This window comes from Molossus molossus, unplaced genomic scaffold (genome assembly GCF_014108415.1).
Source record: "Molossus molossus isolate mMolMol1 unplaced genomic scaffold, mMolMol1.p scaffold_m16_p_4, whole genome shotgun sequence".
NCBI classification, from domain to species: Eukaryota; Metazoa; Chordata; class Mammalia; order Chiroptera; family Molossidae; genus Molossus; species Molossus molossus.
In genome coordinates, this window is record NW_023425377.1 from 23,744,423 (window position 1) to 23,756,614 (window position 12,192).

General features: G+C 47.8%; 1 protein-coding gene across 1 annotated transcript in view; it reads left to right on the forward strand.

Moving 5' to 3' along the window:
* Nucleotides 1-3,126: 3,126 nt before the first annotated feature.
* Nucleotides 3,127-12,192, forward strand: part of SH3TC2 (SH3 domain and tetratricopeptide repeats 2) — a 54,817-nt gene continuing 45,751 nt past the window's right edge. Inside the window, exon 1 of the mRNA XM_036241805.1 lies at nucleotides 3,127-3,291. Coding sequence (XP_036097698.1) covers nucleotides 3,240-3,291 — 52 coding nt within the window. The 5' untranslated portion in view covers nucleotides 3,127-3,239. The remainder of the gene's footprint in view (nucleotides 3,292-12,192) is intronic.

The following is a 12,192-nucleotide window of genomic DNA, read 5'->3' on the forward strand; positions in this document are numbered from 1 at the left end:
TTGCTGGCCAGTCCTCGGCAGCCCAGGGCCGAGTCCCTGCGATCTCTCTCCCTTCTGTCGAGGGGGCTTCTGCCTGTCTGTCTCTCTCCACAGGTGTTCGTGAAGGACAGAGGTCATATTGGAAGCGGAGCCTACCCTCCTCCGGTATGAATTCATTTTAACTTCGATGCTTACATCTACAACACTCCTGTTTCCAAATAAAGTCCCATTCTGAGGTACTGGGTGTTAAGTCTTCCATATATTATTTTGGGGGGTGGGCACAACCATCCCCCCCCTTGAATCACAGTACACAAGAGCATATCTTATTATCCCAACTAGACGGTGAAATTTTCCAAGGAAAACAATTCGATTTCAAATCTCCCGGGGCAAACAGGCTGCTCTTGGGCTGGATTTGAACAGCAGGAATGTCTGTCTGCCCTGAAGTGTTGGCCCAACGCAGTGCTTGGGAAGATATTCTGAATTAGTGTGAAAGTCTGGATGCCTGATTTCCAGGACAGATCGCAATGTGTTGTCTTACACCAGGGAACATTCCCCCACGTCCTCACTGCCTGAAGCCTGGCAGGGGCTGCTCCTCAGCCTGGGCAGTGCCGTTCTTGCACCACAGATGCTAGATATTCTACTGGTTCTGTTTTTCTGGAGACCCTCGAAAAGATTATTATCCTCTTCACTGACAAATGTCAATGAAATACCTAAGCCCCTCTCACCACTTCTATTAATAGCACTCTTGTTCATCTGTCTCCTGGTTGTTACAATTGCTGCATACCTGGAATCCCAGCCGAGCCGCTCTCCAAGGAGCAGCCAATCACGTGCCACCTCTACTCAGTGTCCTCCATTGGCTCCCATCTCAGCCAGAGTAAAAGCTGAAGTCCTTAGATGACCTCCAAGGTCCCACGCAATTGGACCTCCTGCTGCTTTCTCTGACCTCATCTCTACACCCTTGCCCTGCCTCCCTAGACTCCAATCACACATGCTTTTCCTTTAACCTGCCACACAGGGTCCAGCCCCAGGGCCTTTGCACATGCTGCTTGCTCTCTCTGACTGGAAAGCTCTTTGTTCTGGTTAATTCAGCGGAGCTACCCAGAGCAGAACAGCACTAGATTCTTGTATTTCAAGAGAAGCAATGACTTCTTCCAGAATGAACCATTCATTACAGATTTGCCAAAATGTGTATCTCAGTCAGCTGCTTCAGGGTATTGTCTGTGATGGATGACCTTCCATAGGTTGGTCTCGATCATTTACCGTTTCCGATCTCTGTTACTGTGCCTGTGTGAGCGTGGTGTGCAGGCACGTCCGGAGAAGTGATTACGTCTGAGAATCAGCTGTCATCGAGAGAGCAGTCACTCTCTATTCTCACGTACCTCCCCAAGTTTCAAGTGGCTATGTTCTAAAGAGACCCTTGCCCTTTTATCTTGGGCCCAAGAAAACACCTTAGTTTATACTTACGACACTGTGCCTTGGTGAGGGAAAAGGCGAGGGGCACGTCGTGGGAAGTGGATGCTTTAAACATCCTGCACAGTGGCGGTGTGATCAGAAAGACCCTCTGCCCCGTATCCCTGCCCCAGCCGAATCCTCCCTCAGTGTCGTCATGAGAAGAGCCTGTGATCACAAAAGTGAAGTCCTGGGCCGTGGAACCAACTAGACCCGGCTCACGTTCTGGATCTGACACTCATAAGTGGTGGGGCCTCGGACAGTGCTGCCCTCTCGTCACTGGCTCCCTGCCGTATGCCTAGAGATGGCGGTGCCGACGTTGTGGGATCTAGATGAAGGGATGTACAACGAGCGCCTGGTCTGTAGTGAACTGGGAATCGGGACGAGTCAGCGTTGAAACTGAAGCCAAACTTTAGAGACACGGTCAACGTGCTGTCACCTGGGGTTGAGCTGGTGTGTGTGGTGGACACTCCTGACCCCTCCAGGGAGACTGACCCTTGGACCATCCTGCATATTCTCACCTAGTGCTCCTTCCAGAACTTAACTTGACCAGGTCACCTCCCTCCCTCCTTTTTTTTTTTTTTAAATAAGTTTTTATTGACTTTTTAGAGACAAAGGAAGGGAGAGAGAGAGATAGAAACATTGGTGTGAAAGAGAAACATCGATCGGCTGCCTCCTGCACGCCCCCCACTGGGGATTGAGCCTGCAACCCGGGCAAGTGCCCTGACCAGGAATCGGACCAGGACCTCTAGGTCCATGGGCCGAGGTTCAATCCACTGAGTCACACCACCAGGCAGCCACCCCCCTCCGTCAAATGCTTGTGAGAGGGACCTCAAGTCCATCCTCCAGGTCGCCTGCAAGGCAGGCTGTGAGACCTGCTTTCCCTCGGCCCGCCCCTCTTCACTCTGACCACTCACCGCTGACCTTCGCTCTTGGCACGAAAGACACGTTAAGCAGCTAGTGATCCTTGAGCGTGGTTTTTGACCGCCTGTGCCTCTGTCTGACCTTGCTGGCATTCAGCCACGTTTTCTCCGTCTCCTTTGGGAGATGTCATGGGAGGTTTTCGGAGATTCAGCCACACTGTGCCAACGGCATGCCCCTGCTCTGCTGACCATCCGAAATGGAGCAGGGGTTGGTCAGCATGACCAGTTTTTGTGTGCATGCTTGTGGCCTTAGTACACCTTGTCCTTCGCCCTCCCACTGGGAAGGTGCTGGGCTGCCTCAGGTGACTCGGGGGCTGGGGTGCTGCCCCCTCCCAGCAGGCGTAGGCTTCTTGATGCTGCCGAGGCTGAGATGCGGTGCCCTTGGCTCCCACGTCAGCTTCACACGGACAGCTGAGGGAGGTGACTGCAGAGAGAGGCTGGAGAGACTCCCTCTCCCGGGGGCAGGCCAGTCAGCGAGGGAGCAAGGACGGCAGCCTGGTTCCTGGGATGTTCTCTGCTCTCCTCCTCCGCCCTGGCCACCCCCACCGAAATCAAACTGTGTATCTTGGCCTTAGAATGCCAGGAATGTGCCACAGCCTGAGAGGCACGAAGCAATTTGCAGAGAAGCAGGGAGGAGCTCTGCTTCCAGGCAGAGGCCTGGCAGAGCAAGGGCTATGGGGCCTGAGGGCCGGGCAGCCCCTCCCATCCTCCCTGGGCCTCCTGCTGCAGCCAGGATATCAAAGGCTGCATTGTGCACTGAGCTGGGACCCTGGTCCCTCGTGTGCCAGGGAGTAGGCAGGAGGAGGATCGCCGTGGGGAGGCTGTCCCCTCCCAGTGCTCTTCTGGTTGGTGTTCCCAGGGTCCTCGGCCCGGGAGGATGGTGAACACATGGGTGGCTGCTTCTGCATCCCCAGGGAGCCGAGTCTGTCCTGGGGTCCAGGTGAGTTTCCTGGGGGATCCTGGCCTATGTCTTGGCTGAGGTGGTTGATCCAGTGAAGGCTCAGAGGTCTGCTGGGTTGGGGAAGCCGCTCTCCCAAAGATGGGGAGATGGTTGTGCTCTGTTGCTCCCGCCTCCCTCCCTCCGTCCACATTGGCACTGTGGCTTTGTGAAGAGGGTGGAAAGCCGGGCGCATCCACTTTTCCTGAAGAGAGGCCGCGAGCGGGCTGGGAGCGGCCAGGGCTGTTGGCTGCCCTTCCCGGGATGTGACTAAGCCCTTCCTTCCTTTCTTCCCAAGATCCCCTAGGTCCGGAAGAAAGCGCAGGCTGTGAGTTCCTCTGGGGCCCGGGGTGGTCATAAACTTGGCCTCCGTCCCGCAAACCCTATTTTTGTCAGGGTTGTTGTTACCGAAGGAAAACAGGCAGTCCCCTGCTTCCTACCTGTTACAGTGCGACATAGCTTTCGGCACGTTGGGTTGAAGCTGCGCGAGGTGTTGCTCTTAGAGATTGTCGTCACTGAGACTTGACATCGGTGACCCACCATCCCGGGTTGGCCCGGGCCGGGGGGCTTCCCCAGGCTGCGGTCAGCGCTAACACTGGGATGGGGTCACCCTAAAGCAAGCTCCTTGCTTCTGTTCCGAGCAGGACGAGGTACAGCCCTGTGGTCTCGCCAATGGCATTTATCAAGACGAGTGTGGCTTTGGGGTGGGGGCGATTGGATGGGGGAGGACCAGTGGGGAGATAGAGGTGCATCACACAAGGAACCATTCCTAACCCTAGTTGGCATACCATGTCTTTCGGGAGCACCGCCGGGGTTCCTTGGAGGGGCCGCCCAGGAGAACCCCAACAAGGCTGTCTTCTCTCTGACGGATGATTTCCCCTGGGAGTCCTGTTACTGGGGCTCCGCAATGTCACAGTGAACAGGAAGTAGTTCCAGCAGGTAGAGGCTCCCAGACTAAGGCCACCCCAGATCTAAAACTCACAAGCAAACAACCCCCGAGCAGCACCTCTGAGGCGAGCGTCGTCAGGGTTAACCGCCGGGCCCTGAGGCCGGGATGCCTGGTTTGATCTCGGTTCCTTGACTTGCAAGGAGCAGTTTACTCATAACCTCGCTGTGTTTCAGTTTCCTCGTGTGTAGGTTTTATACGACTGTGTCTTCCTCATCGGGTTGTGGTGGGGATTAAGACTACATGTGAAACACTTAAAACAACCTGGTAGCCCAGCCGGTGTGGTTCAGTGGTTCAGTGGTTGAGCGTCGACCCAGGCACCAAGAGGTCGCTGGTTCGATTCCTGGTCAGGGCACATGCCCAGGTTGTGGGCCCAATCCCCAGTGGAGGGCATGCAGGAGGCAGCCAATCGATGTTCTCTCTCATCGATGTTCTCTCTCATCGATGTTTCTATCTCTCTCCCTCTCCCTTCCTCTCTCTCTAAAGTAAATAAATAAGCAAACAAACAATTTGGTACACAGTTAATTAAGCACAATAAATGTTATCCCCATGAAATACATCGCTATGGCCTCCATTTGCTCATCTGTGAAATGAGCGGGTTGTAAGCCCGGCCTGTGGAGGTTTCTCGGGACCTCTGCTCCTGCTCCCTGACCTCCCGCTTCAGACTGAGCAGCTCTGCTTCTGTTTAAAGTCCTGTCCTTCAGCCAAGATTTCATATACATGAGCTCTGCAGCTCTGACAAAGAAACCACTATTGAAGAAAACATTCTCAAAGTTCTTCAGCACTATCATTCCATTATTTTATTAGTTTACCTGATTTTGCTATTACTAATTGGTTGGCATCCCGGATTTGCTTATTCACCAAGGGTCAGCTTGCTGTTTATTTCATCGAGGCTTTATAATGACACCCTCCCATACTGTTCTCCCACATGTCAAGGCCTCTTCCTAAGTGGGTGATAGAAGTGTTGTAGGTTGGAGGCCAGTTGATATACACACCCCCTTCTAGGTGCCCTTAGTTAACCTAGAAAAATGGGACACACTCTGAGACACACGCTGGAGCGACTTAACAGTTGTGTGACTTTGGGCAAGTCTCTTCCATTCTTTGAACCTTTCAAATGAGCATAGAGCAATAAGAGGCTTTGGCTAGAAATGAGAGATAAAGATTTATTCAAGGGTCTCAGGGTTTGCAAACTGAAAACACAACTAGGCAATGCCCAGAGTGGTCTGAAGAAGCGAGAAAAGCCGAGGGTTTGTTTTTTTTTCAATCTTCACCCGAGGACATTTTTTCCGTATTTTGTTCAGATAGAGTGGGAGGGAGAGAGAGAGAGAGAAACATCGACGTGAAAGGGACACATCGAGTGGCTGCCACCCGCACAACCCAACCAGGGCCGGGGACAAACTGCAACCAAAGTACGTGCCCTTAGCGGGAACCGAACCCGGGTCTCTCTGGACCGCAGTCTGACGCTCTAACCGCTGAGCCAAACCGGCCAGGGCAAGCCGAGGGTTCTTATAGAGAGGAGGACATTCTTGAGAAGAAGCGGTCTGCATTCCTCTAGGTGACTAGTGGTCTGGATAATGGGTGTCAGGTGGCCTGGAGGTGTAAACAGTCTTTCCTTAGTCCTTTAAGGGATAATCGGAGGGTTCTCTGGAGGTTGGACGGATATCCGTGTCCGCCACAAGACCTGAAAGTTCAAAGGTATAGGTTCCCAGGCTCATTATAACAAGAACAGAATTGTTCCCTCATATCTCAACCTACTTGATTTTAGTCACTTAGCATCTTGACTCTACTGACTTCATTTTATTTCTGTACTCTATTCCTCAAACTTCAGTTTTCCTGTTTGTAAACTGGATCTAACAATAGTGTCCATTACATGGAGCATTTGTGAGGGTTAAATCAGATAATGCGTCTCATGGATTTAGCACTGGGTCTGGCTTCTGATAACCCCTCAGTAGTTGTGGGCAGTTTTATTGTTAGCTAATAAGGACCCCTCCAACATTCCTTCTTCCTAATGCCTTCTTCCTAATTTCTGACTTCCTGATTCCTAATTCCTGACTCCTAATTCCTAATTTAGGATTCTGAGCTCATGTTTCTTTGGCTGCTTCTGCCATTGTGTCTGTGTAAGTGGGAGTCAATAGTGAGGATGACAGTCCTCAGGGGTAAGGGAGGCAGCAAAGGAGATGGTTCTTGACAGAACGGTTGCCTGGCCAGCGGCCCAGCTGGTTTGCTGTTGTGCGACACAGTGAGTCATGTTGGTTCTTACGACTCCAGGCATGCTACATTCTCACACACGGATGCTGCCTGCAACGTTTATTCCCTGTGATGTTTCTCATTTGCTTACATAAATGTCCTGATTGAAGGTGGTGAGAGGGTGAGTTTCTGGTCAATTGCCATCATTCCTAGATCCTTAAATGTTCTTGCCATTGTTTAATAAACTACAGTTGCTCATTTGGGGTTACAGAGCAAGTCGTGTCAAAGTTGGTTGGTCTAAAAGCTGCTAATACTGCCCTGGCCGGTTTGGCTCAGCAGTTAGAGCATCGGCCTGCGGTAGAGAGAGACCCGTGTTTGGTTCCCGCTAAGGGCACGTACCTTGGTTGCAATTTCTCCCCGACGGGAGGCAGCCACTCGATGTGTCCCTTTCACGTCGATGTTTCTCTCTCTCTCTCCCCCTCTCTTTCCCTCCTACTCTGTCTGAACAAAAAATGGAAAAATGTCCTCCTTGGGTGAGGATTGTAAAAACAAAACAAAACAATATTTAGCCCTGGCCAACTGGCTCAGCGGTTGGAGCATTGGCCTGCGGACCAGGGAGTCCTGGGTTCGGTTCTCGCTAGGGGCAAATACCAAAAATAAATAAATAAATAAATAAATAAAAATAAAAGCTTCCAGTACTTTCCCCTTATCTTCAACACATTCTTGAAGAAATTTGGCAGACCTACACCCTTACACTGTGGATGTGGGGGAGACCCATTTGCCTATGTAACTTTCCTTTCGAACTTCTTGGTAAATAGTAATAATCAGTATAATAGGAGATTGAAGGTGAATGCCGATAATAGTAAACGATGCTTCACATTTGAACCTGAGAACACTTGGGAGGCATTCTGAGCATACGGGTAATAGAGACGCTTCGAATAAGCCCACCTAGCTTTAGTCAATTTCAACCTCCTGCCATATTAGCTTCAGGACTGCTTTCTCTTCCTCTTACTTTTTGAAACAAACAAACAAACAAACCAACCAACCAACCAACCAAATAACAAAAACAAAATGTTACAGATACAGTTAGGGCCCCTGGCATTTCTTCCCAGTCACATTCCTCCCTCTCTCTCCCCAAAGCCAGCCATGTTCATGAATTCAGTGGTTTTGTGCTTTTATTACATATTCATTCCAAAAAAATTAGTTTGAAGATTTTTGAAACTTAAAACAAAATTATTTCATCATGCAACTTGCTTCCTCCCCCCAACATGATTATCTAAGCTATTTTCACTAGATAGATGTAGGTGTTGTAGTTCTAATGTGACCTTTGCTCCTGCAGGGACCATGTGGGCTTACACCACAAAACTCCCTGTAGTTTTATGAAACTGCTTGCAGGTCAGAGGAGGAAAACATATGTGAGTGGAGAGAAAAAGTCATGCAGCGAAATGTTTTCCGTTTAGTTTTTTTTTTTCTCTTAAAGCTGTGGATGAGAGCGGATTCTCATTTCCAGCCAGTTTCTGTGAGTTAGATGTTTCCCGGATTGGAAGTGAGAGCTCAGATTTCCGAGGTCAGGTTAATGTAAGGGAAACAGCAAGGTCTGCACCCAGTGATCTGTGTGGCCCCGGACTCAGCTGCTAACTCGCTGTGTGACTAATCTCTGCTTCTCTCTCTGGGCCTTAGGTTCTCAACAAGAACATTCGGGGTGGAGCTAAACGATCTCTGAAACCCTTTCTAGCCTTCATTTTCTGTATTCATTGCCTTTTCCTCGTTTTTTATCCCACATATTCAATATGGCAAGATGCCTTCTGTTCTCTTACTTTAACATACTCCACTTGCTCTATCCCCTCCCTGCTCATTTGCCAGGATCGCAATCCACATGCTCATAGTCACACCCACGGATTTCCATAACAGTTTTCAGCTGGCTTCCTGATACACTCTGTCCTTCCTGTGCCACTCAGGTAGAAATTCCACCTTCGTGAGCCACTGCGGAGCTGAAGAATGTTTGCTTGCTTGCTGTATCCATTCTAATTCCTCTGCCTTCTCTACAATCCTGTCCCTATCCGGACTCTACCATTTATCAGTTTTAGCCCCATGATCACTCACCTCTCCGACACGTCCAGGCTGGCCTCTGCCGCCTTGCATGCAGGGAAGGCTCCTTCACCCTCTCCCGTCGATCTCCGTACTGGTCATCCTGCTTCCCCCACCCATACAAATGTCCCAAGAAAATAAAAAGGGAGCCACAGACTGGGGGGTAATATTTGTAAACCATATATTTGATGCTTGTATACAGAACATTAAAAAACAACAATGATGGCACTTCTTATAACTCAGTAACGAGAAAGTAAACAACCCAATTAAAATGGAACAAAATGTTTTTACAGACACTTTTATTCAGAAAATATATGGATGGCAAATGAGCACATAAAAAGTGCTCAGGCATCATTAATTATCAGGGAAATGCAAATTGAAATAATGAGATAAAACTGTGCACCTATAGAATGGCTAAGATATAATCGAGTGTTGGTGAGGCTGCGGAGCAGCTGGAATGCTCACAGACTGCTAATGGGAATGCAAAATGGCACAGCCACTTTGCAAAGTAGTTTGACAGTTTTTAAATAAACCTCAATGTTTTCTAAATTAAGTGTTAGTAACTTTTTCTAATTAATAACAAGAAAGAAAAAAAAAACTAGCTTCCAGAAAATAATTTATTGATTCATAAATGAAAAGTCCAGAGGTTATTTGCTTCAGGTATGGCTTGATCAAGATAGCCAACTGACGTAATTGGGAAATGATCTTTCCTAAGCTCTATTTTTTCTGGGTTGCCCTCAACCTCAGACAATCTCTCTCTCTGTGGTGGGCTCCACAGCTCCACGCTGTCATAGTCACAGCTTCAAGTTCATTGAAAAGAAATCTTCTCTTCCTTAAGAGTTCTGATGAGGGCCCTATGACCAATTACATTGGGTTAACTTTGGTTGCATGGCTATAGCACTGCAGAACTTGATTGACTTATGTGAGTCACCTGACCGCTTTGGGAGCTAGGGATGAATGGAGTCAGCCTCATCGGAACCACATAGACTGCATTCACAGAGGTTACATGGCTGATGAAGAAGCCAGGGTTTGAGTCCAGGACTGTCTGATGGCACAGTCTTTGCTCCTAGCCACTGCTTTACCTGCCCCTAGTGTTAGGAAAAAAAAAAAAAGGCAGGCCCATTACAGGATATTTGGAAAGTAGACAAAAGTACAGGAAAGATCATTTAAAATGACTCAGCAATAGTCACCATGGACCTTTTGGGTTATTTCTTTTCAGTCATAAAAAAATCTTATATTTTCCCTAAAGTACTTTTATTCTCTATGATCATTTTTTGTTGCCTTCAATAGTGTCTTGTTGTTTCTCAACACTCAGCTCAAGTCTCGAAATTCCTTCATGTCAAAATGTGATTCCACATGTGGAAAAGCTCTGTAAACTGTGAATTCTGTGCAACTCTTTACTGCTCTTCCTATTGTAAAACTCACTCTCGTGTTTCAGATTCCTTATTGTTTCTCAAGGAACTGACCCCTGGCTCACAGGTCCCAAGGCATCCGGTGAATTGGCTGTCTCTATGCACTTGAGAGGACATGATCAATCCCAAAGGCACTAATTAAAAACACACGTCTCTGCCCTGGCCGGTTTGGCTCAGCGGTTGGAGCATCGGCCTGCGGACCAGAGAGTCCTGGGTTCAGTTCCTGCTAGGGGCCATACATTCAAAAACAAAAACAAAAACCACACATCTCCAGTCTACCCCCAGATAGTCTGAGGTAGAGTAGGCAGAAAAAGATGCCCGGAATATTTTAAAATTCATCCTCTTATCAAAATTTCCCATTCTTATAGAATTGTATGTAAAGTTAGATGGGTACAGCTTGTTGAATTTCCACAAGGTGACTATATCTATCTATGCTGTTTCCTGTGGCAGTGATTTGCCAGGAACCAGCCTGGAGAGCAGAGTTCCTGAGATCAATATGGGATCAGGAGGACTGTCCTCAGCAGGCTCAGCCTTGATATGCTTTATTACAGGCCTTTTATACCTTATAGCAAAAGTTCAGTGATACCAGAAAATAGGATCTTCTTGATATAATGCCCAGGGCTACAACAATGCTGTATAGAATTAGTTTGCCTTGCGTGTATAACAGGAACACCCAGTCTGTTATCTCAGGTATTTCAAGGTACATTGGGTCACACTTAGCCCCGAACTGCACAAACACAATGCAAGCCTAAGTCCTGGAGATTGTGGGGGAGGTCGAGTCTCTGACTCAAGACCTCCAGGCTCTGTGGACTCTGTCAGACATGTAGCCGGCTCCCAACAGTAATTTATTTATTCTCGTTGCCGCATTGTATTTAACTGTACATTCTACCATTCACTTATCCCTGCTAGTGTAGATGGATATTTGCATTGTTGCCAGGTTTTGGCTGTTATTGATACTGCTGTTCTGAACATTTTGGTAGATGTATTTTAGTGAACATGTGTATGTACTATTTTGGGTATATACCTAGGAATGGAATTGCTGAATCTTATGCGTATGTATATATTGATACTGTCCAACAGTTTTTCAAAGTGAAAATTTTTAGAACGTATTCTCACACTTGTCATGTATGGAGTTCTGGTTTCTGTGTAACCTTACACACACTTGGCTTTGTCTGTCTTTTTCATTTTAGCCAGTCTATGTACAGATGTTTCACTGTGATTTTAATTTTCATTTCCCTGATGAACTTTAAAAAGTATTTATACATTTATTGGCCATTTGGACACCGTCTTTAATAAAATGCCTATTTAAGCCTGTTGCCCATTTTTTATAGATGGTTGGCTACCTGTTAAAGATTTATTAGTGTTCTTTGTGTATTTTGAATTCTAGTTCTTTGATGATTATACATACTGTCTCTATTTTCTTCTACTCTGTCACTTATCTTTCATTCTTTTAATTGAATCTTTTGATTAACAGAAGTTTCTAATTTTAATGTGTTCCAATATATCCATTGTTTCTTTTGTAAGTAGTGCTTTTTTCATTCTTTTTAAGAAATCAGTGGCTACTCCAAGGCGTGCAGATATTCTATATTTTTCTACACGTTGTTTTTTGTACAGGTATCTTTTACAAAACAGTCATGTTGTATAAAACTCTGCGATTTTCTGCCTTAAACCTCACATCCTGGCCTTCTTCTTTGAAGTGGACTCACCTCAAGGGTCCCCATCATCCTACAACAGGGACACACTCCTAGAGCCTGCTAAGGTCGAGTGTGAATGTGACCTGTCAGTGTGGGGATCATGGTGGCCAGAGAACAAATGCCCCATAGAGGGGCAGCAACTGCTTAGCCTCAGCTGACTGTTGCCACATGAGAACGAGGGCCTCGGGCTGTAGACCTTCCGGTTCTCAAAGCCAAGCATCCGAGTTATGCAAAGTATCCTGATTTCTAAGTGATGTCAAGCAATTCAAACTGTAAAAATGCATGTGTGGGGGGTGGAGGGGGGAAGAAAAAAAAAAATGTGTGCAGATTATCTGTGGCCTGTGGCTTCTGGTCCACCAGTTTCCAAACTTCGTCCCAGAGTAGGGAAGCAGACGGCCCCTCCAAGTGTGATCCCGGGACCACGCTGGAAATGCAGAGCCCCAGGCTTTCCGCTGTGGGGGCAGCCTCTGCGTTTGGTCAGTGTCCCCAGCTGACTCACAGGCACATGGACACTTGGGAGCCACCCATGCAGACATATGGTTCTCAGCACTGACTCCACTTAGAAGCATTTGGGGAG